Source organism: Rhinoraja longicauda, chromosome 21 (genome assembly GCF_053455715.1).
Source record: "Rhinoraja longicauda isolate Sanriku21f chromosome 21, sRhiLon1.1, whole genome shotgun sequence".
NCBI lineage: Eukaryota > Metazoa > Chordata > Chondrichthyes > Rajiformes > Arhynchobatidae > Rhinoraja > Rhinoraja longicauda.
In genome coordinates, this window is record NC_135973.1 from 6,394,720 (window position 1) to 6,421,728 (window position 27,009).

At 42.9% G+C, this 27,009-nt stretch overlaps 1 protein-coding gene across 1 annotated transcript; it reads left to right on the forward strand.

Moving 5' to 3' along the window:
- LOC144604167 (uncharacterized) lies at positions 1 to 26,952 on the forward strand. The gene is made up of 22 exons (XM_078418372.1): positions 1 to 22; positions 1,403 to 1,422; positions 4,252 to 4,419; positions 5,122 to 5,333; positions 6,305 to 6,399; positions 7,051 to 7,169; positions 7,955 to 8,113; positions 9,373 to 9,575; positions 11,710 to 11,795; positions 13,277 to 13,404; positions 14,036 to 14,191; positions 15,259 to 15,458; positions 16,170 to 16,258; positions 16,964 to 17,094; positions 18,135 to 18,259; positions 19,891 to 20,038; positions 21,044 to 21,256; positions 21,971 to 22,141; positions 23,508 to 23,645; positions 25,530 to 25,579; positions 26,651 to 26,771; positions 26,848 to 26,952. The coding sequence occupies exons 1-22, from the start codon at positions 1 to 3 to the stop codon at positions 26,950 to 26,952; spliced, it is 2,859 nt and encodes a 952-aa protein (XP_078274498.1).
- Positions 26,953 to 27,009: the final 57 nt, after the last annotated feature.

The following is a 27,009-nucleotide window of genomic DNA, read 5'->3' on the forward strand; positions in this document are numbered from 1 at the left end:
ATGATAAAAGTCACTTGGACAGGTACATGGATAGAAAAGATGGGGCTTTGCAGGGATATGGGCCAAACGCGAGCAAATAGGACTCGCTTAGATGGGGTCGGCATGGCTCTATTGGGCCAAAGGGCCTGTTTCGTGCTGTTTGACTCAACGATGGCGCAGCGGTAGAGCTATTGCCTTACAGCACCAGAATCAGGGGTTCTTTCCTGAATACGGGTGCTGTCTATATGGAGTTTGTGCATTTTCCATGTCTCCACATGGGTTTCCTCCGGGTGCTCCGGTTTCCTCCAAAGACATACAGGTCTGTAGGTTAATTGGCTTTGCTAAAAATTGTAAATTGTCCCTAGTGTGTAGGATAGTGCTAGTGTGCGGGGTGATCGCTGGACTCGGCGGGCCGAAGGTTTGGTTTCCACGCTGTATCTCTAAAGTCTAAAGATAGTTAATAGAGTCATTGAGTCATACAGCACGAAACAGGCCCTTTGGCCCAATAGATCCATGCCGACCCCATCTAAGCGAGTCCCATTTGCCCGCGTTTGGCCCATATCCCTGCAAAGCCCCATCTTTTCTATCCATGTACCTGTCCAAGTGACTTTTAAATTCAGTCTTAGTATCTGCCTCAACTAATTCCTCTGGCAGCTCGTTCCAGATACCCTCCCCCTTCTGCATGAAAAAATCTCTCCTCGAGTTTGTATTAAATTTTACCCTTCTGTATTTAAACATATGTCCTTGTATTCTTAATTTCCCTACCCTGGGTAAAGGTTCTGTAGTTTTGGCTGTGTTGCCATTTTGTGCAACTTGCACATTTTGATCATTAATGGTATATGAGCTATAGATGCCAAATACCATTAGGGTTGTGATGAATACTTAACAGGCCAAATTACATTATTTTAACCCGTCGTTATATAGAATAATACATATCAAATTTCAGGTGTAGACTTATTGTGTTGCAGAATTTGGGTGATCTTATCAAAACAAATAGCGCAGTGGTAGAGTTGCTGCCTCACAGCATCATAAACCCTGGTTCGATTCTGACTACGGGTGCTGTCTGTACAGAGTTTGTACATTCTCCCCGTGAACTGAGTGGATTTTCTCCTGGTGCTCTTGTTTCTTCCCACACTCCAAAGACATATAAGTTTCTAGGTTAATTGGCTTTGGCTTTAAAAAAAATTGTCCCTAGTGTGTGTAGGGTAGTGTTAGTGTGCGGTGATAGGTGGTCAGCGTGGATTAGGTGGGCCGAAGGGCCTGTTTCCGCGCTGTTGCTCTACATTAAACTAAATGTAATATTTCAGGATGTTTCCAGTATTGGATAATTATGAGTGTCATTTATCATAATGATGTGATTTAATCATGTTTATAATAATGAAATCCGGAACACCTTTTAACATTGTTTTCTTTTTCTTTTCAGTACCTCAAGTTGATGATACAGTAAGAGACTTTGTCTTTTCAGAATGTCAATTGTTTTAACTTAATTTTGTATTGAGTTTTATAGTTGTAGCTCTTATCTACATACCTGTTATTTTTAAATTTGCATGATTAAGAAAAAGTTATTGATTTAATATTTGTTCATGACTTCCAACAATATTTACCAGTTACCTCCATTGTGTAAATGTAAAATGCTTTAGTCTCAAATACTTATCTTATTTTCTATTCCTCAGCCAGGTAATGCTATAGTTAATGGTAAGTGTATTTTCCACATTGTTTTACAACTTCATCCATTCTAGTATTTTCACAAGTTCAAAAGTTACAGGAGTAGAATTAAGCCATTTGGCCCATCGAGTCCACTCTGCCATTCAATCATGGCTGATCTCTACCTCCTAATCCCATTTTCCTGCCTTCTCCCCATAACCCTTGACACCCGTTCTAATCAAGAATTTGTTAATCTGCCTTAAAAATATCCACTGACTTGGCCTCCACAGCCCTTTATGGCAATGAGTTCCAAAGATTAACTACGCTCTGATGAAAGAAGTTCCTCCTCACCTCCTTTCTAAAAGAATACCCTTTAATTCTGAGACTATTACCTCTGGTCCTAGACTCTCCCACCAGTGGAAACATCCTTTCCACATCCACTCTATCTATGTTTTTCATGACTCTGTAAGTTTCAATGAGGTCCCCCCTCAATCTTCTAAATTCCAGCGATTACAGCCCCAGTCTTGTAAACCTTGTCTGTACCCTCTCCAAAGCCAGCAAATCCTTCCTCAGATAAGAGGCCCAAATTTGCTCACAGTACTCCAAATGCGGCCTGACCAGCACCTTATAGAGCCTCAGCATTACATCTCTGTTTTTGTATTCCATTGAATTTGCCTTCCTTCCTACCGATTTGACTTGATTTCAATTTGTGTATAATAATTATGCTTTTGTTTTTAATTTCTCAAACAGAAACTACCCTGTGTAAAACAATAAACAGGTAGGAATTTAAGAAAAATTATCTCTTGTCTTGCTTCATTTGAGTCCCAATTTCACTGACTCCATCAATGTGTTTGTGTGTGGTTTCCCCCGACATGAATGATACTCAAAATATTTAGTGCATAATATTTAGAAATCATAGAGTCATGCAGCGTGGAAACAGGCCCTTCAGCCAAACTTGCCCACGCCGACCACCAAGTCCCATCTGCACTAGTCCCACATGCCTGCGTTTGGCCCATATCCCTCTAAACCTGTCCTATCCATGTATCTGTCAAAATGTTTAATTAAGGTTGCGAAAGTCCCTGCTTCAACTACCTCCTCCGGCAGCTCATTCTAGCCTCCCTTTGTGTGAAAGACTCTGCAAGAAAACTTAAATCTCAGGTTTTATTAACATCAAGTCGTTTGTGATGTAAACCATAGAACGTAGAACATTACAGGTCACGAACAGACCACTTGGCCCACAATGTCTGTGCAGAACACAATGCTGAAATAAGCTAATCCTCTGCCTGCATATTATCCATATCCTTCCATTCCCTGCATATCTATGTGTCTATCTAAAAGTATTTTAAAGGCCAATGACCTTTCTGTTTTCACCACCACTCCTGGCAGCACGTTCCGGACACCCATACCGACTGCATTTTTAAAAAAACGGTTACCCCCCCCCCACATCTCCATTAATCTTTGCTCCTCTCATTTCAAAACTATGACATTTCCATCCTGGGAGAAAGGTTCTGACTGTCTTCCCTGCCCATGCCTCTCAACACTTTATGTACTTCAATCAGGTCTACCCTCAGTCTCTGGCGTTCCAAAGAAAACAATCCAAGTTTCCAAAAATCCAAAGTAATCTGAAGGAAATTGTGCTATTAATTGTTCCTCACAATAACCTATGCAGATAGACACAAAATGCTGGAGTAACTCAGCGGGACAGGCAGCATCTCTGGAGAGATGGGTGATGTTTCGGTTCAGAGATGAAGAAGTCATCTTGACCCGAAACGTCACCCATTCCTTCTATTCAGAGATGCTGCCTGTCCTACTGAGTTACTCCAGCATTGTGTGTCTATTTTAGGTTTAAACAGCATCTGCAGTTTCTTCCTACACATAACCCCAATGCATTTCTCTCTCCACAGTTCAGTTTTGAAGACGTTCCTGCTTGATGTTAATGTGACCCAACTTTGCAACTTCAGCATTACACACTATGCATGCGCTGAGGTAAGCACCTTAAAGGAGAGTTTCACACAAGAATGGTGATGGAGAGAGTTGTAGATACACCCAGGCCATCACACGAACCAGATGTCCCACCTTTGACTCCATCTACACTGCATGTAGAAAAGCAGAAAAGCGGCCAACATCATCAAAGAATTGTCCCACCCCAGTTATTCCTCCTTCTCTCATCCATCAGAAAGTACAGAAACTTGAAAGTGTGCACCACCAGGCTCAGGAACAGCTTCTTCCTCTCCGTTATCAGGCTTCTTAAAGATCATTCCATATGCTAGGATACTATCCAATTCACATCCACCCTATTGCGGACATTGGACTTTGTCTAAGGAACTGATGCGCTACAATGCTGAGAAATATCTTCTGTACTCCCTATCTTCTCCTTTGCTCTACCTATTGTACTTGAGTTTGTCTTGATTATATTTATGTGTGGTATTATCTGATCTAATTAGATAGCATGCAAAACAAAACTTCTCACTGCACCTTGGTACACATGATAATAATAAACCTAAACCTGCATTTACACATTTTAATAAACTTAATGTAAACATATTGCACAATCTAATCAAAATTTTGCATCAGAATAAAGGAATGCTGCAAATTAACAAATGTCTTTGCAAATGGATTCCTTTTCAGGCTGATCTACTTGTCTCCAGTTTAAGCAGTGATGATGTAGCTGGTGTACTTTATTGTTTCGTTGGTCCAAAACCATTGAACAGGTCAGATGAAAGTGCACTGACCATTTTTATTCGGAAACTTAACAGAACCTTGCTGACTGAGGCACTGGACAAGTTCAACAACAAGGTAACTAATTACTACACAGAATCATCTCATCGGGACAACATAGAAAAAATAATATTTGTAGGAAATGTTAAAAGAGTCGCAAAGTTATATAGTACAGCAACTTCATAACATCCCATCCCAAGGCACAGCCAACAAAGTACTTTTGAACTAATACGGGAATTCTCTAATTATTAGTTCTCTAATAAACGGCAGAACAGGCACTCCCCGACGTGCGTTATAGGTGACTCACGTAAACTCGCACTTATGTAAGCAATGCTTTAATCCCATTGCTTTATTTCCCAGTTGTGCGTCTTGGATGTTCCCACCATGGTCTCCACCTCCGAGCTCCCCCCCCCATGGTTTCTACACAGAGCTCCCTCATGTTCTCCACCTCGGAGCTCCCCCTGTGGTCTCCAGCACGGAGCCTCCCGTGGTCTCAGCACGGAGACCCCCCCCCCCGCAGTCACAGCACGGAGCTCCCCCAAGGTCTTAGCACGGAGCTCTCCCCGTGGTCCTCACGTCAGATCTCCCCCTGTGGTCTCCACATCGTATAGTAAATTCACAAGCGCACAGTAGCGCTTCCATTACTGACTTGCATAACATCTGATTTACACAAGGGTCTGTGGGATGTAAGCCAGGGAGCATCCATATCAATGTTAAGATATGTGAGGACTAACAAGCTCTTTGTCAGTGTTTAAACAAATGCCATGTTTTTCGTTTCAGACTTTGAACTCGTCTTCAATTCCCCTGATGACAAAGATCACGTTTATGAATGCCCTGTGGGAGACTGTGAAGACCTTTGACAACTTAACGAGCGTATCTTTCCTGAGGGAATGGTTCCAGAATCGCTTCCGGCTGTTCGTTGCCGGCATTTCCCAGTTCGTGCTAAACCCTTTACTGACAAGAAACATTAGCTGTGAAGGTTACCAAGCAGTGTGAGTGAATGATTCTCTTTCAGAATAATCCACTTCTGAATTTTTTATTTAGGAAAAGCAGCATCAAAACAGCTACAAGGGACACAAAGTGCTGGAGTAACACAGCGGGTTGGGCATCATCTTTGGAGAACATGAATAGGTGACATTTCGGGTCGGGACACTTCTTCATAAGAAGGGTTTCAACCTGAAACGTCACCTATTCATGTTCTCCAGAGATTCTGCTGAGTTTCCAGCACATTGTGCCCTTTTGTGTATTAACCAGCAACTGCAGTTCTTTGTTTCTACATCAAAACAGCTAATATTATTGCCATTGATAGACACAATGTGTAGGATGTTAACTGCAGATGCTGGTTTACACTGAAGATAGATACAAAATGCTGAGGTAACTCAGCAGGACAGGCAGCATCACTGTATAGAAGGAATGGGTGATGTTTTGGGTCGAGACCCTTCAGAAGCACACTTAATACAAAGTGATCTATACAGGATCAACAAACTATCAGGCATTCATTATAATGGGAGGGAAATACGGATTATATAGGGTGAATGCACAGTCTTTTACCCAGGGTAAGGAAATCAAGAGCCAGAGGACATAGGTTTAAGGTAAGAGGGGCAAGATTTAATACAAACCTGAGGGGAAACTTTTTCCATTCAAGATGGTGGTGGGTAAATGGAACGAGCTGCCGGAGGAGGTAGTTGAGGCATGTACCATGACAACATTTAAAAGACACTTGGACAAGTACATGGATAGGAAAGGTTCCGAGGGGTACGGGCCAAACACGGGCAAATGGGACTAGCTTAGATAGGGCATCTGGGTTGGCATGGAAGAGTTTGGCCAAAGGTCCTATTTCCATGCTGTGTGACTCTATGACTTGATTACTGAGTAAATTACTGAGTAAATGAAACATTTCTAACCTGTTCTCCACCAGATGAAACACTACCATTAATAATTTTGTACTTATTTATCTATTTAGTGTAAAAGGCCTAGGTAATGGATTCGGGGAGATGCCGCAAGAGACAAGAAAGACTGTATTAAATGTGTGGATCCTTAATTACCTTGACACCACAGGTAAGCTACAGAGGCCTTTGAGTAAGTGAGGAAGTTAGATTCATATCTGTTTGAATGGGGGCTATAGTAGTTCTTGATAAAAGTCTCTATAAACTAAAGCAAGGATAAGATGGATTAAAAGTTTAATGGCTAGGAAATTCAATAATGCCACAATGTGAAGGAATGAATGATACTTCATTATCACATGTGACATGCCACTGTGAAATTCTTTGTTTGCATACCATACTTAAAGTATGCAAAGAGTCTCCATGTAAAGGTGCTGACAAAGTTACAAAGTGATCAATGTAGTTTCAATGGTCCCACATTGTTCGAGCCCCCCCCCCCCCCCATGCTGGGTCCCTCTGTTCTCAACAACCCCCCATGCTGGTTACCTCTGTTCTCAGCAATTCCCAACCCCTTTCAGCAGTAAAAACAGTGTGGTGCTGTCTAACTGTTTAAGAAACAATTAGACAGGTACATGAATAGGACAGGTTCAGAGGGATATGGACCAAATGCGGACGGGTGGGACTTGTGTAGCTGGGACGTGTTGGTCGGTGTGGGCACGTTGGGCTGAACAGGCCTGTTTCCATGCTGTTTCACTCTATGACTCTTATGCTATAGACTATGAGATTAAATGCCAAGGCTAATTCACAATGTCCTTTATCTCTCCAGGTTCTGGTTGTATCAGCAACACTAATGGATCCAGAGATTGGCTTTTGAAGAACTGGGGAATGTTCAGTACTCTTGCTCAATTAGACAATTTAACCAAGAGGAACCCAAGCTTCAACCCAGTAAGTTATAGAATAAGTCCAGGCCTTTTAAAATGGAAGATTAAAAACAATATTTCTGACGAGAGTTTGATAAAGTGAGATTAAATTTGTTTGTTTGGAATTTAATATGGAAAATATTTATACAGAAAAGCTTTTGTGTTAGTATTTTATTCGGAAGCTTCAATCAAACCCAATTTGACTTAGATAGGGAAGGCAGAACCATTTTCAAAGTATGGAAATATCAAATACTGGAGGGCATAGCTTTAAGGTGAGAGGGGCAAAGTTTAAAGGAGACGTGCAGGGCAACTTTTTTAAATATGTGAGTTTACAGTTAGGTGGGTGAGACGGATACGTTAACAGCATTTAAGAGACCTCTGGATAGGGATATGGGTATGGAGGGATGTGGATTATGAACAGGTAGATAAGAGTTAGTCTTGGCATCATGTTCAGCACAGACATTTTGGGCCTGTTCTTGTGCGGTATCTCTGTGAGGTATAGTTATTAGTTGTGTAGGAAGGAAATGCAGATTCCTTCGGTTTACACCGAAGATAGACACAAAACGCTGGAGTAATTCAGTGGGACAGGCAGCATCTCTGGAGATAAGGAATGGGTGATGTTTCAGGTCAAGGCCCTTCTTCAGACTGAGAGTCAGGGGAGAGGGAGACAGAGATATGGAAGGGTAAGGTGTGAAAACGAGACATCAAAGAGGACGAATGGTCAAGGAAGATATAGAATAGATCATTATTAGTTGATCCACAGGGTTCTGATCTGAGCAGTAGGTGAGATGTTCATTTTGTTTTAAACAGCTCGATGCAGCAGAATTACTGACACCTTCACAACTGGGAGAGTTCGCTGGTGGGAACGGAACGTTGCGTAATGCTGACGATGTTCGGAAGATTATCAACAGCATCACCACTGATACTGTTCTCCAGTTCGTCGAGGCATTCAGGATAGCTCACAACCAGGTAGGACACTGCATCACTCCATATAAGGCCAGCACCTGTTCACAAAAAACTCACCTGTTTTACATTGAATTCATCACCAATACGAAGCGCATCAGGTAATCTCTAATCATCTTGATTCTCCTCAAATGCTCATGGAAACAGAGAATGAATGCTTTACTTTAAATGAAAGTCATGAGAGGAATAGATCGGGTGGACGCACAGAGTCTCTTGCCCAGAGTAGAGGAATCGAGAACCAGATGACATAGGTTTAAGTTGAAGGGGAAAAGATTTAATTGGAATCTGAGGGGTAATTATTTTCACACAAAGGGTGGAGGGTGTATGGAACCAGCTGCTGGAGGAGGTAGTTGAAGGAGGGCCTATCGCAATGTTTAAGAAACAATTAGACAGGTACATGGATAGGACTAGTTTAGAAGGATATAGGCCATACACAGACAGGTGGGACCAATGTAGATGGAACATGTTATTCGGTGTGGGCAAGTTGGGCCGAAGGGCCGGTTTCCACGCTGTATGACTCTTTGACTTTAAATTAAACATTTTAAGAGTATGTCAAGTAGATTCTCAGTAAGGTAGAGCATGTTATATTTTCCGTACCATATATTTGCAGCATATAAGGGTGGTTTTGATGCACGTAAAACTAATGTGATTCTTGGTTAGTACGGGTGTCAGGGGTTATCATATCATATCATATATATACAGCCGGAAACAGGCCTTTTCGGCCCTCCAAGTCCGTGCCGCCCAACGATCCCCGTACATTAACACTATCCTACACCCACTAGGGACAATTTTTACATTTACCTAGCCAATTAACCTACATACCTGTACGTCTTTGGAGTGTGGGAGGAAACCGAAGATCTCGGAGAAAACCCACGCAGGTCACGGGGAGAACGTACAAACTCCTTACAGTGCAGCACCCGTAGTCAGGATCGAACCTGAGTCTCCGGCGCTGCATTCGCTGTAAAGCAGCAACTCTACCGCTGCGCTACCGTGCCGCCCTTTATGGGGAGAAGGCAGGAGAATGGAGTTGGGAGGGAGAGATAGATCAGCCATAATTGAATGGCGGAGTAGACTTGATAGGCCAAATGGTATAATTCTACTCCTATCCCTTATAATGTTAGTTTTCAATGCTAGTTTAAATGTTAGACCAATGTCATTGTATTTGATTTGCACCTTTTTCCCCACTCCACCACTTTCTGGGCTATATCCCCCTTCTCGCCTCACTCCCCAACCACTCATTCTTGGAAACATTTTTTTTTCTTCAGAATAACGTGGTTTTCCCTCCTGGTGTCAGAACAACGTTGCTGCAAGAAATTCTGAACCTTACGCAGCCAATTCTTTCAAACGCCAACGTCGCGGAACTTCAGGTCTGGTTTGACACAAGGCTGCAAGGTTTACTACCAGGACTCTCGGAAAACGTGCTGCCCTTGATCTTTGTCACGGAGGATTGTCAAGGATTTCAAGCCATGTAAGTTTTGCTCTGCGAGGAAATGATAACGCTGATAACCAGACACCACTTTTTGTAGAATCAAGGAACTGCAGATGCTAGCTTACAAAAAAAGAGAGAAACAAAGGGTTGGAGTAGCTCAGCGCGTCTTGCAGCATCCCTGGAGAACATGGATAGACAATAATAGACAATAGGTGCAGGAGGAGGCCTTTCGGCCCTTCGAGCCAACACCGCCATTCAATGTGATCATGGCTGATCATTCTCAATCAGTACCCCGTTCCTGCCTTCTCCCCATACCCCTTGACTCCGCTATCCTTAAGAGCTCTATCTAGCTTTCTCTTGAATGCATTCAGAGAATTGGCCTCCACTGCCTTCTGAGGCAGAGAATTCCACAGATTTACAAGTCTCTGACTGAAAAGGTTTTTCCTCATCTCACCTCAGATAGGTGACGCTTCGGGTCAGGGCCCTTATTCAGACTGATTGTGGGGGGGGAAGAAAGCTAGAAGAGAGGAGGGGCAGGACGAAGCTTGGCAGGTAGCAGGTGAACACAGGCGAGTGAGGTTATTGATAGGCATATGATTGGACAATGGCCAGAGATGGAAAAAAAGGTGTGAGACAAAAGGATTGAAGGGTTGTGATTGTGAAGCCAGAGGAAGGAATGGAGGTGAGGGGAGAAATAGGTGCACGTCCAGGTGGGGCACAGGGGAGTGTGGGGGGGAAAGAAAGGAGGGATTGTACAAGAACAAAAACTACTTTGTTGTAGTGAAAAGTATCAGAAATTAAATGTCAGCAGGACTTTGGACTTGTTCTTGCATTGCCTGGTACTTATTGCTTGCTGTTTGTCAGTCAGTGTCTAATCTTGATGTGACCTGCCTTGGCCATGCTTATTTATTTAAAAAGACACCATAGAAATAGGCCCTTCAGCCCACTGAGTCCATGCCGACTGTTATCCCACTTTCTCATCCACTCCCTCCACACTCGGGGCAATTTACAGAGGCCAATTAACCCAGAAACCCGCACGTCTTGTGATGTGGGAGGAAACCTGAGCACTGGGTTACAGGTCACAGGGAGAATGTGCAAAACCGAGGTCAGCATCGAATCCAGGTTTCTGGCGCTGTGTGGCAGCAGCTCCACTAGCTGTGGCACTGAACCACATTAGGTTTTGCACTCAGTGAAACAGAGCTTTGGGTTAAGAGGAACCAGCTGATCTCAGCTGGAGTAGTAAGATTGGAGTTTCTTAGCAGCAAACTCGGTAATTGAGTTTTATAACTAGAAAGTGCTAATGTCGCTGTTAGATAAATACAATATGAGGCTCAGTTTGGAATGGTCTAGATTATCATATTGAACTTGTTTTGGACAAGATACTGAATGCCTTTGTGTCTCATTAAAGGAGTTGTAGACCAAAATAAATCTGATTCCAGCCAGCTTGCGAATGTACAGGAGCTTAGAATTTCATGATGATGGCACTGCTTCATCAACAGAAAGTTCCTTTGCTAAGAATGAAAACATTAAAAGAAAGTCCTAGAAAAAAAAAACCCTATTCTTTCTCCTGTTATTCAATAAGAAAAATACCTTTATTTAATGTGTAGGAAGGAACTGCAGATGTTGGTTTATTACCAAAGATAGATACAAAATGCTAGTTACTCCAGTAGTTTGTGTCTACCTTTATTTAATGGTGAGCTGATGGATTTAGTGATTTTTGGTGCCATTAGCTTGGTTTTTGTGTATGTTGGGACCTGCTGGATTTTCCATCCAAAGAATTAGCAAACAAAGAGCACAAAGTGCTGGAGTAACTCAGCAGGTCAGGCAACATGGAGAAGCGATGTTTTGCAATGGGCCCCTTCAGACGCCAACCTTGTCCCTGTTGGTACCTGGTCGTCTTCAATGAAAATATTCCCAATCACTGATTCCATTCCATGGAAGTTCTATCCGGAATCGCAAATCTGAAATGTATGTTGAAAAGTTCATAGGTTCATGTGATAGGAGCAGAATTAGGCCAATTGGCCCATTGAGTCTACTCCGCCATTCAATAATGGCTGATTTACCTCTCCCTCTCGACCCCATTCTCCTGCCTTCTCCCCATTACCCCTGACATCGGTACTGATCTGGAAGTGAACATTGTTATACATGTCATTCATTTGTTTTTCCTTTGTAGAGTCTCAGCATTGACCAGAGTCAAAGAGAAACTGGATACTAGTGTTCAAGTAGCTGTTTATAAATCAATCTTGGCTTACACTAAAGGTATGGATTTATTTGACATCTTGGTAATTTGAGCTCAGATGCCTTTTCCTACTTTCTAACTCGCTAATAATGTTTAGTTTAGAGATACAGCACGGAAACAGGCCCTTCAGCCCAACGGGTCCGCACCGACCAGCAATCCCCGCACACTAACACTATCCTACACATATACTAGGGACAATTTACAGTTTTTACTGAAGCCTATTAACCTACAAACTATGTCTTTGAAGTGTGGGAGGAAACCAGAGCACCTGGGGAAAACCCACGGGGGAACATACAAATTCTGTACAGACAGCACCCGTGGTCAGGATCGAACCCGGGTCTCTGGCGCTGTAAGGCAACAACTCTACTGCTGTGCCATCCTCTGCAGCCATCTGCTTCCACTGTAATATTGATCATATTGATTAATTCTTCTTTTGCCTCTTCAGATGTAGTTTAACTCTACCACACAGCCCACATGTTTAAGGGATTCTGCAGCCATTAGAATTTCTGAACTAATGGGCAAGGAATGTTGTACACTTCCAACTGCAAGTTCTTTATCCCCCATATTAGACAAACAGGAGGCAAGGCATTCATAGCATTTCAGCATAGAATCAGCATTTCAAACATAGAACACAGAACAGTATAACACAAGAACAGGCCCTTCGGCCCACAATGTCTGTGCTGAATATGATGCCAAAACTAACTCTTATCGGTCTGAACATCATCCATTTCCCTCCATTCCCTGCATATCCGTATGCCTATCTTGAATACCACAATCATATCTCTCTCAACCACCATCCCTGATAGCATATTCCAGGCACACACCACCCTCTGTGTTGTCCTTTACACTTTGCCACTCTTACCTCACAGCTACGCCCTCCAATCTTTGATGTTTACACCCTGGGAAAATGCTTCTGACTGTCTACCTTATCTATCAGTGCCTCTCATAATTGTACATACTTATATCAGGTCATCCCTGATATGCCAAAACTAACTCTTATCGGTCTGAACATCATCCATATCCCTCCATTCCCTGCATATCCGTATGCCTATCCAAAAATCTCTTAAATCTCGTATTCTGGAGAAAACAAATCCAAGTATGATGAAACAAGTATAAATTTGTGTATCGAAATATTGATATTGAGCTTTACAGGTTCACGGTGTACCTATGGTGACAGGTGTCCAGTCACAAGATAATACATTTGTGTGTAGGAAGGAACTGCAGATGCTGGAGTAACTCAGTGGGTCAGGCAGCCTCTCTGGAGAAATGGTACAGGTGATGTTTCGGGTCGAGACTGAGAGTCTCTCGTTTCCCTCTCCCCTGACTCTCAGTCTGAAGAAGGGTCTCTACCTGAAACGTTGTCCATTCCCTTTCTCTAGAGATGCTACCTGTCCCACTGAGTTACTCCAGCTTTTTGTGTCTATCTTTAATACATTTGTGTGTTGGGTATCAATGTTTGGCAAGTAAAGAAAATATTTACCGCTGTTTTTTCCTTTCACAGAAACCCCTCTTCGCTGCTATGAAAATAATAGTTTTACCCTTTACCTGAGCAGCCAGTTTCAGAATTTCTCCGACTTTCTAACTCTGTCTGATGCCTTATCGTTGGTTCCATCAAACCGCATTGCTGAGGTAAAAGCAGTGGCAATCTCTCCGTGGAGGATGGGGCAGGGTCAGTGACGGGTCTTATTGGTCCAGTTACGGTCCTCCATCCTGTGATCCGATGAGCTTACCTTTTTGTAATCAAGTTCACAATAGTTCCATAAATAATTTGTATTGTTAACGGTAGGTTCCATTATAGATTCAATGCTGCTTTATTTGTCACTTGTGAACTGCACAGTGAAATTCCTTTTGCATATTTACATGTGTGGGCGCCGCCATGTTTTGGCGCCATTTACAAAGTCCGGTCGGCCTGTGCGCTCGGTCTACTGGAGCGGTTCCCTAGGCTCCTGCCAGGTCTTCCTAAGTCATCCTCGACTGGATCGGCCTGTAAACTAACGTCCCTCTCCTCTTCTCGCCCGGCCATCTTCTTGTCTCGGGGGTGCCTCCTGCAACCGACCTTGAAGGTGATGGAGGCATTACCCCGGTTCACCCTCCTATTGGCCCTTGCTCCTCGCATCCGACGTCTCCAGCAGCTCCCTCCCGGTACCGCGGTCCGACGAGCCTTCGGGCAAGTTCCGCGTCCGCTGGTTGTTACCAAGGATCTGCATCTATTGTCTTTATGTGTGTGTCTCGAAACATTTTCCCAATTATGTTTTTGTAGGTGTTACAAGCCACAGACCCCAGCGATCTGGCTAATTTGTTGAGCAGGCCAGGGATCATTGACGACAGCAACTTACTGATCACGGTGTTAACGAATTACCAGCCCATCCAGAACCTGGCAGCATTTGTAGATCTGTTCAACCAGGAGACGCTCAATGTGAGCTGCCAATGTTGTATTTTTGTTGGAATTTCTACCATTTTCTCCCAATATCTCTCACCACCCCCATAGTACTGCACCTTTTCTCTCCCATCTCCAAGTCCCATATTTCCCTTTTATCTTCTCCCTTTCCCATCCCCCCCATAATCCTCCCTCCAGCTTTACGTTTCACTCCTCCTCTTGTGGCGGCAAGGTGTCGTGGGGTAGAGTTGCTGCCTCATCACACCAGAGACCCAGAATCAATCCTGACTACGGGTGCTGCCTCTGTGGAGTTTGTACCTTCTCCTTGTGACTGCATGGGTTTTGTCTGGGTGCTCCGGTTTATAGACAATGGACAATAGGTGCAGGAGGAGGCCGTTCGGCCCTTCGAGCCAGCACCGCCATTCAATGTGATCATGGCTGACCATTCTCAATCAGTACCCCGTTCCTGCCTTCTCCCCATACCCCCTGACTCCGCTATCCTTAAGGTTTCTTCTTTTGGGTTTCTTCCCAAACCCCGAAGACATACAGTTTTGTAGGTCATTTGGCTTCTATAAATTGTCTCTAATGTGTAGGATAGATCTAGAGTATGGGTGATTGCGGGTCAATGCAGACTCGGTGGGCTGAAGGGCATGATTCCATGCTGTATCTCTAAAACAAAAACTAAAAACTCTTCTCTCCTTTTCTGACACCCTTTAGTCCCCTTTTCACCCTTAGTCTTTGTCACTTACTCCACCCATCTGCCCATCACTCTCCCCCCTTTACCTGTATCCACCTTTCACTTGCCAGGCTTTGCTCCATTCCCACCTCTCTTTTCCAACTTTGTCCCCCCCACCCCCCCCATTCCATCAATCTGAAGAAGGGTCCTGACCCGAAATAGCATCTGTCCCATTCCCTCCACAGAAGCTGCCTGACCCGTTGAGTCACTCAAGCACTTTGTGATTTAGTTTGGTTTAGTTTAGAGGTACAGAATGGAAACGGGCCCTTCGGCCCACCAAGTCCACATCAACCATCGACATGAGCATCGCTTTCATGATACTGTATGTCTAAAATAATAACAAAACCTATTCTTTTTTTTTCATTTTTAGGATAATCTGACTGATGTTAACCAAGCTGCCATCATAATGGGTCTTTGGCCTCAATATGTTAACAACTTACCTGCTCTCAATGACACAGAACAGGATGAATGGCTGAACTCTAGGTTAAATCCCTACCTGTCCTTCATCACCATTGATCTCCTGACTTCCAACGAAACCCTAGGAATCGCATGCCTTCCATTCAGGAACATGTAAGTGTAGTTGCACCCACTTATAATCTATTCTTCTTTCAGCAAATTCCATCTTAATTCGAAGTTGGTGAAATTTCAGTTCAAGCGTCACAATATCAAAATTACCAACCAGCCTGCATTGGAGACTATTTATTAGCTATGATTCCAAGCCAACCTGAAAAATTATTTGTGTAGGTATACTGGTTTAAGCCAAAGACAGGCACAAAAGACTGGAATAACTCAGCGGGTCAGCCAGCATCTCTGGAGAAAAGGAATGGGTGACGTTTCGGGTCGAGTAGGGTCTGAAGAAGGGTCTCGACCTGAAGCGTCGCCTATTCTTTTTCTCCAGACTTGGTGCCTGAAATTTTATTTGCTCGCATAATGGGTTTACAGAGCTGCATCTGAGTTGCTTCATGCATTGTCTAATGAATAAAATAAAAATATTATTTACAAGAATCCAAATTCCATTATTGGCTTGTTCAGCAGTAATGTGGTCAATTTACTCCTTTGCAAGGAGCCATTGGTTTAAGAATACACAAACCCAAGAAGAACATGGGTTATGTTTTCAGTTTTAGGTATATTGACCAAGTCCCTTCCACTGAACCCATCTCGATATTATTATTGTCTGATAATGTTACAGATATTTAATATATATTATTTATAGTTAGAAACAAATTGTAACAACTTAACAACTCAGATAATTAATATTTCCAATTTATATTACATGTTTAGTGTGAAAACTTTGAGTGGTCGTTACAGTGACTTTACCCCTGACAAACAAATAGAAATCTACAGTGGCATCAGAACCTATCTACAGCAAGGTAATGTGACATTCTTATTTCATACCAAATTGATATAATAGGAATATATTGATAATTTCTGCCGGGATAAGTTTTGAAGTTGCACGCAGAGTGAATTAGTTACAGAGTCATACAGTGCGGAAACAGGCCTTTCAGCCCAATTTGCCCATGCCGACCAACATGCCCCTTTTACACTAGTTCCATCTGTCTACATACGTTCATGAGTGATGGAAGGAGAATTGGGCCATGGCTGATCTATCTCTCCCTCTTAACCCCATTCTCCTCTTCTCCCATAACATCTGACACCCATAACAATCAAGAATCTAACTATCTCTGTTCATTGACGTGGCCTCCTTAGCCGTCTGTAGCAAAGAATTACACAGATTCACCACTCATTTGGCCCCTATCCCTGTAAACCTGTCCTATCTATGTACCTTTCTAAATGTTTCTTAAACTTGCAATAATACCAGCCTCAACTACCTCCTCTGGCAGCTCATTCCACACATGAAAAGGTTACCCCTCAGGTTCCTATTAAATCTTTCCCCCTTCACCTTAAAATTTAAACTTTTGTTGTAAAATTGTCAAATGCACCTCCCATAAGTTTTGCATGGACTTGTAAGAAATACATAGGATTTTTATGTCTGAATGGTTCAAAGTTATCATTTCTAAAGCCAATTTAAAATCTTGTATTTATCATTTTAACCGTTTGCTTGCTGTGTGGGACAGATCCTAAACCAAGATGCTACAACGTCACTAATCCAGTCCTGAACTCCACTGCCTGGTTTGCTGAATACTTGGGACTTTTTATGAATCGCGTGTCAGTAGCCGATCTTCTGTCTTTTGCCAACGAATCAATTGTACGTAACTCTTGGTTTACTCTGGGTTAGAATACAGAAATAATTTGTTATTCCAGCCCTTCTGTATTTTTCACAGTTAGAGGGGTGAAACAGAGAACATGTCAACGGGCAACAATGGAATAAATAAATGGTTTAAAGAATGATTGATAAAAATTAAGCTTGTGAAATTGGGATTATTGTTCTTATTTGCAGTTGAAAGGAACATGGAACGTTTGGGGGTTTTCTTTATTCTCTTCAACAGTCAAGAGTGTTGTATTGTCATATGTCCCAGACAAAACAATGAAATTCTTACTTGTTGTAGCACAACAGAATATGATAACATAGTACTCTGTAAACAATATAATGTAAAAAGGTCTGAATATATATGTATACGCATACATACACACACACACACACACATATATATGTACATACACACACATATATACACACACACATACACGCACACATACATATATACACATACACGTACACATACACACACAGATATGCACACACACAAACATATATATACTCACCCACACATACAGTATATATATATACACACACACACACACACATATATATGTACATACACACACATATATACACACACATATATACTCATACACGCACACATACATATATACACATACACGCACACATATACACACACAGATATGCACACACACAAGCATATATATACTCACCCACACATACAGTATATATATATATACACACATATATATACACACACACACACGTGTATATATATACACATACACACATATATATGCACACACACACATATATCTCACACACACACATATATATGCACACACACACATATATCTCACACACGCACACGCATACATGCATACACCTAAAAATAAAAACCAATGCCCCAAGACTATGCAGTTCAGAGCTTCATGGCTAATTCATAAATGCAAAGACATCATCAGCCATATTCAAGCTTAAGGTTAATTAAAGGTTATTTTTAATGTATACCTAACCAGAACCTCAGAGAGTATTTGTAATTTTGCTTTATCTACTTTTTACAGCTTCAAGACTTTGCAGCAGACCCTGAAAACAAGGCACTTCTAAATGAAGTGATACTTCCCATTGGTGTCTCAAAGTTCTACATTAATTTACTGGAGACTAACGATCCAACTATTACTATTTCAGGGTATGTATTCAACAGGTTATATCTTTGCGCTTTCATAAAGAAATTAATATATTTTGAAAATATGCATAATGTGCACATTTTTCAAAAATGTTACTAAATGCTGTTAGAAAATTCTAAAACTGAATTTGAAAGGATTCATCAGGGAAGCACTGTGGCACAGCTGGAAGAGCCACTGCTTCACAACACCAGAGACCCGGGTTCAAACCTGACCTTGGGTGCTGGTCTGTGTGGAGTTTGCACGTTCCTCCTGTGACCACATGGGTTACCTCTGGGTGATCCACTTTCCTCCCACAACAAAAAGACGTGGGTTTGTACATTAATTGGCCCCTCGTGTGTAGGGAGAGGATGGGAAAGTGGGATAACATAGAACTAGTGTGAACGGGTGATCGTTGGTCAACATGGACTCGGTGGGTTTCCACACAGCATCTTTAAACAACATCTATTATAAAATTATGACAAACATGATTATAAAATCATGAAAGGTAAAGATCGGGTAGATACACAGTCTCTTGCCCAGAGTAGGTGGGGGATCAGAGGACATAGGTTTAAGGTAAAGGGGAAAAGATTTAATAGGAATCTGAGGGGTAACTTTTTCACACAAAGTTATGCTCTATATCTTTTTTTTTTTTCTAACTTGGAAAAACAATTCTGACTGTCTATCCTATCTATGCCTCTCATAATTTTATATACCTATCAGGCCTCCCCTCAGCCTCTAAAGCTCCAGGAGAAAAAAAAATCAAAGTTCTGGAGTAATTCAGGAGGTCAGGCAGCATCTTTGGAGAAAAAAGGATAAGTGATGTTTTGGGTCAGGACCCTTCTTCAGATCCAAAGTTATCCAACCTCCCCTTATAATTAAAACTCTCTAACCCAGGTAGCATCTGGTAAACCTCTTCTGCACCCTCTCCAAAGCCCCCACTTTCTTCCTGTAATGGGGTGACCAGAATGGGGCAGCACGGTAGCGCAGCGGTAGAGTTGCTGCTTTACAGCGAATGCAGCGCCGGAGATTCAGGTTCGATCCTGACTACGGGTGCTGTACTGTAAGGAGTTTGTACGTTCTCCCCGTGACCTGCGTGGGTTTTCTCCGAGATCTTCGGTTTCCTCCCACACTCCAAAGACGTACAGGTATGTAGGTTAATTGACTGGGTAAATGTAAAAATTGTCCCTAGTGTGTGTAGGATAGTGTTAATAGTGTTAGTGTGTGGGGATCACTGGGCGGCGCGGACTTGGTGGGCCGAAAAGGTCTGTTTCCGCGCTGTATATATATGATATGATATGATATGATATATGATAATTACACACAATACTCCAAATGCAGCCTAACCAAAGACCTATAAAGCTGCATCATGACTTCCTGACTCTTGCACTCAATGGCCTGATCTACGAAGGCAAACATATGCCTTCTTTACATCATACATGTGTTCATCATACATGAGTCTGCAGAAAGACCTAAATGTCACCCATTCCTTTTCTCCAGAAATGCTGCCTGACCCGCTGTTAACTCCAGCATTTTGTGTCTGTCTTCAGTGTAAGCCAGCATCTGCAATTCCTTCCTATACACGTGTTCTTGTATGTTTGAATCTTCACGTCTACTATCACTGAGCTGACAATACATCTCTAACATTTTCTTTTAGGATTCCAGACTCTCTTATTTGCTTCATTGGTGATGGAAATGTCATTCAAAATGTGACTGAGGAACAAGCCTTGACTATTCTTGAAAAGGTGAACCAAATCTGTCAGAACAATGTGTCATCGGATGCAGCAGATGATGAACTGAACAAGGTAAATAATTGAAAAAAGGCTTCAGAAGTTAACAAACAATTAACCCATTTTGCTTGCATTGCATTAATAAGGTTGGGTGCCTGGCAGAACCAGGTCTTGCACTTAGAGCTTTTAAGCCGTCAGTTGTCACAACGCATGATCGGTAAGAATGACTCGGTGAAGAGGTTGTGGGAGGGAGGAGTAAAGAGAGAGAACAAGGTAGAGAGAGAGCGAGAGAGAGAGAGACTGCGCGAGAGAGACAGTGATTTGTGGAAAATGAGTTATATCTGACCATTTACACTTTAAACGTCCAGCTTGATTTTAGTTTCTTTTGAAACCAATTTGAGTTCCATTCCAGTTCCATTCAAATTCAAAACTTGTGGCACCACAGCTAGGGTGGTCAAGAAAGCTTTTGATACACTGGCCTTAATCAGCTAGGGTATTGAGGTTAGAGGTTGGGATGTTATGTTACATTGTGAGGCTGTGTTAAGAGTATTGTGTTTAGCTTTGGGAACTCTGCAATAAGAAGGACGTCGTTAAGCTGGAAAGTGCACAGAAAAAATTGACGAGGATGTGGCCAGGACTTGAGGGCTTAAGCTATAGGGAGAGGTTAAACAGGCTAGGACATAATAATTAAGACATTAGAATTCAGAGATACAGCGTGGAAACAGGCCTTTCTGCCCACCGGGTCCATGCCGACCAGCGATCCCCACACACAAGCACTATCCTACACACTAGGAACAACTTACTATTTACAGAAGCCAATTAACCTACAAACCTGTACGTCTTTAGCGTGTGAGAGGAGACCGGAACACCCGGAGAAAACCCACACAGTCACGGGGAGAACGTACAAACTCCGTACAGATAGCACCTGAAGACAGGATCGAATATGAGTCTCTGGCACTGTAAGGCAGCAACTCTACCGCTGCTCCACCTTGCCATGAATATTTTACATATTTCCTAAATAACTGTGCAAGAAACCTGGTTTTATTAACTGTTTTCTTTTATTTCTTTCTCTTTCTGCAGCTGACAAGTTTGTTGCTGTTGAGGGTTTCCAATTTTTCCGCCAGTACTCTGACAAACTTGGAACAAGCTGCTGTCGGACTCTCCAGGGCACAGATTGAAGTTATGCCCGCCACCAACATTCAGCAAGCCTTGCACAGTCTGAGCAATGTCAGAGGGTGGAAATCTGGCCAATCCAAGCAAATTGTAGCCAAGTTATCCACTGTGGGTTACCAGGTAAGATCCGAACAAGGAAGTCTGAAAAAGGGTCCCAACCCGAAGCGTCACCTATCCATGTCCTCCAGTGATGCTGCCTGACCTGCTGAGTTACTCCAGCACTTTAGACAGTGGAGATACAGCGTGGAAACAGGCCCTTCGGCCCACCGGGTACGCTCCGACCAGCGATCACCCCTTACACTAGCACTTTCCGACACACTAAGGACAGTTTTTATCAAAGCCGATTAACCTGCAAACCTGTACATCTTTGGAATGTGGGACAAGACAGGAGCACCCAGAGAAAATCCACGCAGGTCACGGGGATAACATACAAACTCTGTATAGACAGCACCCGCAGTCAGGATCAAACCCAGGTCTCTGGCACTGCAAGGCAGCAAGTCTACCACTGCACCACCATGCGGCCCCAAACATTGTAAACCAGTATCTGCAAAACCTGTTTCTGTCTGAACTAAAGTAATATAATTACTTTTAACAATGCGAAATACACTGAGAATAACTTACTTTGGAGAAGGGTCCTGACCCGAAATGTCACCTATCCATGTTCTCCAGAGATGCTGCCTGACCTGCTGGGTAACTCCAGCACTTTGGGTGAGTCACCAATGCTTCCTGATCCATTTCATGTCGGTCTACACTTGTGATGAATTCCCCATTCACTATCAATGTTGCAGATTGTTCTGATGCTTGGAATTTATGTTCTCTTTTTCCTTTCATTAGTTCAATACCACAAATAACTTGCTCAGGCTTGGAACCTTGGCAGCTGGTATTCCAATCAATGTATTAGAGAATATTGAACCCACCGTACTTGCCAATGTCACCACCAACCTTGAATTTGTCAGAAATATTCAAGATGCATCACCATCTGCTCAGCAGATAATCACCCTGAAGGTGAGTGTTATGAACAGTCTCTGATAGATTCAGACAAATCGGGCTACATGGACAAAGTTTAAAGGAAAAAGTTAAAGATGAAAGAAGGGTCCCGACCCGAAACATCACCCATACTCTTTCTCCAGAGATGCTGCCCTGACCCGCAGAGTTTAGTTTATTTAAAGAAACAGCTGGAAACAGGCCCATCAGCCCACCAAGTCCGCGCCGACCGGCAATCACCCCGCACACTAGGGTCAATTTACAATTTTTACAGAAACCAATTAACCTACAAATCTGTACGTCTTTGGAGTGTGGGAGGAAACCGGAGCACCCGGGGGAAATCTAGGCAGTTACAGGGAGAACATACAAACTCTTTACAGACAGCACTCATAATCAGGATCGAACCTTGGTCTCTGGTGCTGCAAGGCAGCAACTCTACGAACGCGCCATAGTTACTCCGGCATTTTGTGTCTATTTGAAGTTTAAAGGAGATGTGCAGAGCAAGAGTTTTACACAGAGAGTGGTGGGGGCCTGCAACACACTGCCAGAGATGGTGCTGGAAACAGATATGATTAGTGACATTTAAGAGGCTTTTAGATAGGTACAAGGGATTGGAGGGATATGAATCAAATTCAGGCAGATAAGTTTAGTTTAACTTGACGTCATTTTCGGCACAAACATTGTGGGCCGAAGGGCTTGTTCCTGTGCTGTACAGTTCTATGTTCTATGATTTGCATCACATATGATTTGATGTTAATAAAACTTGTGAGTTTGTCTATTGACAGGGAATACCCTACACCAACGCATGGATAATCGATATTTTAGTTTTAGTTTAGTTTATTGTCGCTCGTATTGAGGTACAGTGAAAAGCTTATTTTGCACGTTAACCAGTTAGCAGAAAGACTATACATGATTACAATCGAGCCATCCACAATGCACAGATACAGAATAAAGGGAATAATGTTTAGTGCAAAATGAAGTCCAGTAAAATCCAATTAAAGATTGTCCAATGAGATAGTTGGTGGCTCAGGACCGTTCACTAGATGTAATTTACCATTTACCTTTAGAAAGAAGCAGAGGAGGAATTTCTTTAGTCAGAGGGTGGTGAATCTGTGGAATTCATTACCACAGAAGGCTGTGAAGGCCGTCAATGGTTATTTTTTAAGGGGAAGATTGATATATCCTTGATTAGTACGGATTTCGGGTGTTCTGGGAAGAAGGCAGGAAAATGGGGTTCAGAGGGAAAGATAGATCTGCCATGATTTAATGGCAGAGTAGACTTGATGGGCCAAATGGCCTAATTCTGCTCCTATCACTTATGAACGTATAATGTAATCCGCAATTGTCGCCGATGAAGTACACTGTTCTGCTTTTTGTTCTAACACAGGTTTTGCAAACAGAAAGTAACCCCATACAAGCTGTGAGGAAGATTCCGAGTGGTTTAGTTCAAAATATCCCATCCGTGCTGCTCTCCTCTGATCTGAAGCTTGATGACGTCAATAATAAACCGTGGGTGCCCAATCAGGTGAGTGATAGTCATAGAGTGATACAGTGTGGAAACAGGCCCTTCGACCCAACCTGCCTACACCGGCCAACATGTCCCAGCTATACTAGTTCCACCTGCCTGCGCTTTGTCCATATCCCTCCAAACCTGTCCTATCCATGTAGGTGCCCAACTGTTTCTTAAACATTGGGATAGTCCCAGCCTCAACTACCTCCTCTGGCAGCTTGTTCCATACACCCACCACCCTTTGTGTGAAAAGGTTACCCCTCATTCCTATTAAATCTCTTCCCCTTCACCTTGAACCTATGTCCTCTGGTCCTCGATTCCCCTAAAATAGAAAATTGGTTGGCAGGAAACAAAGAATAGGGATAAATGGGTCCCTTTCAGAATAGCAAGCAGTGACTAGTGGGGTACTGCAAGGCTCGGTGCTGGGACTGCAGGTATTTACAATATACATTAATGACTTGGATGAAGGGATTAAAAGTAACATTAGCAAATTTGCAGATGACACAAAGCTGGGTGGCAGTGTGAACTGCGAGGAAGATGCTATGAGGTTGCAGGGTGACTTGGACAGGTTGTGTGAGTGGGCAGATGCATGGCAAATGCAGTTTAATGTGGATAAATGTGAGGTTATCCACTTTGGTGGTAAGAACAGGAAGGCAGATTATTATCTGAATGGTGTCAAGTTAGGAAAAGGGGAAGTACAACAAGATCTGGGTGTCCTAGTTCATCAATCACTGAAAGGAAGCATGCAGGTACAGCAGGCAGTGAAGAAACACAATGGAATGTTGGCCTTCATAACAAGAGCAGTCCTTCTGCAGTTGTACAGGGCCCTAGTGAGACCACACCTGGAGTATTGTGTGCAGTTTTGGACTCCAAACTTGAGCAACAGTCTTGCTATTGAGGGAGTGCAGCGTAAGTTCACGAGGTTAATTCCAGGCTGAAAGATTGGAGCGACTGGGCTTGTATACTCTGGAATTTAGAAGGATGAGAGGGGATCTTATTTGAAACGTATAAGATTATTAAGGGATTGGACACGCTAGAGGCAGGAAACATGTTCCCGATGTTGGGGGAGTCCTGAACCAGGGGCCACAGTTTACGAATGAGGGGTAGGCCATTTAGAACGGAGATGAGGAAAAACCTTTTCATTCAGAGAGTTGTGAAGCTGTGGAATTCTCTGCCTGAGAAGGCAGTGGAGGCCAATTTTCTGGATGCTTTTGAAGAGAGAGTTAGATAGAGCTCTTAATGATAGCGGAGTCACGGGATATGGGGAGAAGGCAGGAACGGGGTACCGATTGTGGATGATCAGCCATGATCACAGTGCATGGTGGTGCTGGCTTGAAGGGCCGAATGGCCTACACCTGCACGTATTGTACTCGAATTTAGCTTGATTGCATTTATTCAGACTATTACCTGATTGGATTATATAGAATACAAAACAAAGCCTTTCCCTGTACACACGACAATAATAAATCTACACATGTTTTCACTTATAATAGAATTAGCCTAACAACATGTTATCATATCATATCATATATATACAGCCGGAAACAGGCCTTTTCGGCCCTCCAAGTCCGTGCCGCCCAGTGATCCCCGTACATTAACACTATCCTACACCCACTAGGGACATTTTTACATTTACCCAGCCAATTAACCTACATACCTGTACGTCTTTGGAGTGTGGGAGGAAACCGAAGATCTCGGAGAAAACCCACGCAGGTCACGGGGAGAACGTACAAACTCCTTACAGTGCAGCACCCGTAGTCAGGATCGAACCTGAGTCTCCGGCGCTGCATTCGCTGTAAAGCAGCAACTCTACCGCTGCGCTATGTTAGATTTTGCTTTTTTAACCTTTCAATTTTCTACAAGTCGTCAATCTAATTTTTTTGTTATTTCTTCTTTTAGGCAGCTGTGTTCTTTGAAAATATTGTATTTAAAGATAAAAGATTTGAAACGTAAGTCATTTTTATTTGAAGCGATATATTTTTAAGTTATAGGTAGACACAAAATGCTGGAGTAACTCAGCAGCCTCTCTGGAGAGAAGGAATGGGTGACATTTCGGGTCGAGGCTCTTCTTCAGACTATTTTTAAGTTATATTTAGTTAACCAAATAATCTGACTGTATTTTTCACGAACGTTGGAGATTTGATACAAGTATATTATATTTTGAGAGGCATAGATAGGGTAGACGGTCAGAATCTTTTCCCCAGAGTGGAAATGTCCAACACTAGAGGACAGAGCTAGAAGGTCAGTGGGGAAGCAGTTTAATGGAGATGTGCGGGCCAAGTTTTTTACACAGAGTGATGGGAGCCTGGAACATATTACCAGGGATGGTGGTGGAGGCAGATACGATAGTGGCATTTAAAAGGCATGGAAGTGCAGGAATAGAGTGATTTGGATCATGTTCAAGCAGATGAGATCAGTTTAACTTGGCATCAAGTTTAGCAGGGCCAATGTGGGCCGAATGGCCCGAGTTCAGTGTGATGAAGGGTCTCGACCCGAAACATCACCCGTTCCTTCTCTCCCGAGATGCTGTCTGACCCGCTGAGTTAGTCCAGCATTTTGTGTCTGGCCCGTTTCTGTGCTGTACTGTTCTGTTCTAAGTAGGTGGAAACTAACTCGCTAAATTTTTTGGCACGGCACGGAAACAGGCCCACCGAGTCCGCACAGACCAGTGATCCCCGCACACTTACATTATCCTACAGACACCAGGGACAATGTACATTTATATCAAGCCAATTAACCTACAAACCTGTACATCTTTGGTGTGTGAGTAAACCGAAGATCTTGGAAAAAACCCACGCAGGTCACAGGGAGAACGTACAAACTCCATACAGACAAGCAGCCATAGTCAGGATCAAATCCGGGTCTCTTGCGGGCAAGGCAGCAGCTCTACCATTGCGCCACCGTGCCGCCCCAGTACGATTGTAATATATGTAAACATCATATATATTTTGTGAATCAAAACCATGTGGAAGTGGGTGAACAATTCCAGTGTGAATTAATTGTGTTATTGCTTGTTTCAGCTTCTCGCCGTCTGTCCTGCAAGGCTTCAGTTGTGGTGTAGCAGTGACCCTGAATGACACCTTGTTTCTTCAGCTCGTTGAAGCCATGAGGAGCAAAAGGGCCGTGCTTGACGAAAGTCAGGTGAGGTCATCCACAAATACCTCATCCCAGAAAAACGTTGATTACTTTGTAGCATCTTCATATTTCTTTCTTCAAGGTTCTGCTTTGTGGGTACCAGAACCTTATTCCAATATCAACCATAATTGAAACAATGCTTGCAGTATTTGTTTCATGCATTGAAGCTAAAATTCCACTTGATTGAGAGTCATGGAGTGAAACAGTGTGGAAACAGGCCCTTCGGCCCAACTTGCCCACACCG